At 56.3% G+C, this 1,480-nt stretch overlaps 1 protein-coding gene across 1 annotated transcript in view; it reads right to left on the bottom strand.

Annotated features, from left to right (window-relative positions):
* Positions 1–79, bottom strand: part of EMH_0030960 (uncharacterized protein) — a gene marked incomplete at both ends in the record, with an annotated part of 1,459 nt that extends 1,380 nt beyond the window's left edge. Inside the window, one exon of the mRNA XM_013494466.1 lies at positions 4–79. Within this exon, the coding sequence (XP_013349920.1) occupies positions 4–79 (76 nt within the window). The remainder of the gene's footprint in view (positions 1–3) is intronic.
* Between the last annotated feature and the right edge of the window lie 1,401 nt (positions 80–1,480).

Raw genomic sequence — 1,480 nt, forward strand, 5'->3', positions numbered from 1 at the left:
AGCTGGTGCTGTCGTAGGCTCCCTGGGGCGCTGTGGGGCCCAGCGGGGTCTTCAAATACTGCCTCTTCCCTGCTTGCATCCTGCTTACATCCCCTCTGCTGCTGCTGCTGCTGCTGCTGCTGCTGCTGCTGCTGCTGCTGCTGCTGCTGCTGCCGCTGCCAGCATCTATATAATCACCCACGTACATAAGCGAAGGCCGCACTGGGCTGCGGGGGAGGGGGCAGAGAGAGAGCAGCCGGTGGCTCAGCTTCACTGCAGCAGCAGCAGCAGCAGCAGCAGCAGCAGCAGTATCAACAGCAGCAGAAGTGGCAGCAGCAGCAATAGTTACAGCAACAGCAACAGCAACAGCAGCAGCAAAAGCAGCAGCAACAGCAGCAAAGCACAGCAAACAGCAACAAGAGACACACAGAGAACAATTCAAACACCCAAACACACCCCCTCTCTAAACCCTAAACCCTAAACCCTAAACTAATTCACATCCCCGCATGATACAGATGCAGCAGCAAAGACAGAGCTAGGGTTTAGGGTTTGGGGTTTAGGGTTTAGCAGTAGCTGAGAGACACAAAACCACTATACAGTGTTTCAGGCATAGAGCAGCAGCAGCAGCAGCAGCAGCAACAGCAGCAGCAACAGCAACAGCAGCAGCAACAGCAGCAGCAAGACCAGCATCATCAGCGCTGTAACAGCAGCACAGCTACACCACCAACAACAACAGCAACAAACGCAGTAGCAACTGCAGCAGCAACTGCAGCAGCAACTGCAGCAGCAACTGCAGCAGCGATTGCAGCAGCAACTACAGCAGCAACTGCAGCAGCAGCAGAAGTACCTCGCTGTTTGATGACATCTTCCTGATGGGCCGGCTGAGCAGACAAACAGAAAAGCACAGAGAAACGCATGCAGCAGCATCAGCAGCAGCAGCAGCAGGTGAAGCAGCAGCAACAGCAGCAGTTGAAGCAGCAGCTGCAGCAACAACAACTGCACCAGCAGAAGCAGCAACTGCAGCAGCAGAAACTGCAGCAACAACTGCAGCAGAAGCAGCAGCAGCAGCAGCAACAGGGACACCATTCCGGTGTCTAGAAACATCAGCACAAATGCAGCAGCACAGCTGCAGCAGAAGCAGCAGCAACGCTCAGAAGCAGCAGCAGCTGCTGCTGCAGCAACAGCAGCAGCTGCTGCAGCAGCACAAGTACAGCAGCAGCTCACTTTCCCCTTGCGACCGCCGCAGCAGCAGCAAACCTCCAAACACCGCATCATCATCTTGCTGCAGCTGCTGCTGCTGATGCTGCTGCTGCTCCCCCCAACCTTCCACTTGATCCTGCTGCTGCTGCTGCTGCTGCTGCTGCTGCCGCTTTATTGCTGCGCGAGGAGGCACAGCTAGACTGTCTGCCTATGGCAGCAGCAGCAGCAGCAGCAGCAGCAGCTGACGAGGGGCAGCAGCAACGGGAAGAACTGCAGCAGCAGCAGCCACTGTAGCAGTAAC

The sequence above is a fragment of the Eimeria mitis genome, genomic scaffold, assembly GCF_000499745.2.
Source record: "Eimeria mitis Houghton genomic scaffold, Emh_scaff1169, whole genome shotgun sequence".
Classification (NCBI taxonomy): domain Eukaryota; phylum Apicomplexa; class Conoidasida; order Eucoccidiorida; family Eimeriidae; genus Eimeria; species Eimeria mitis.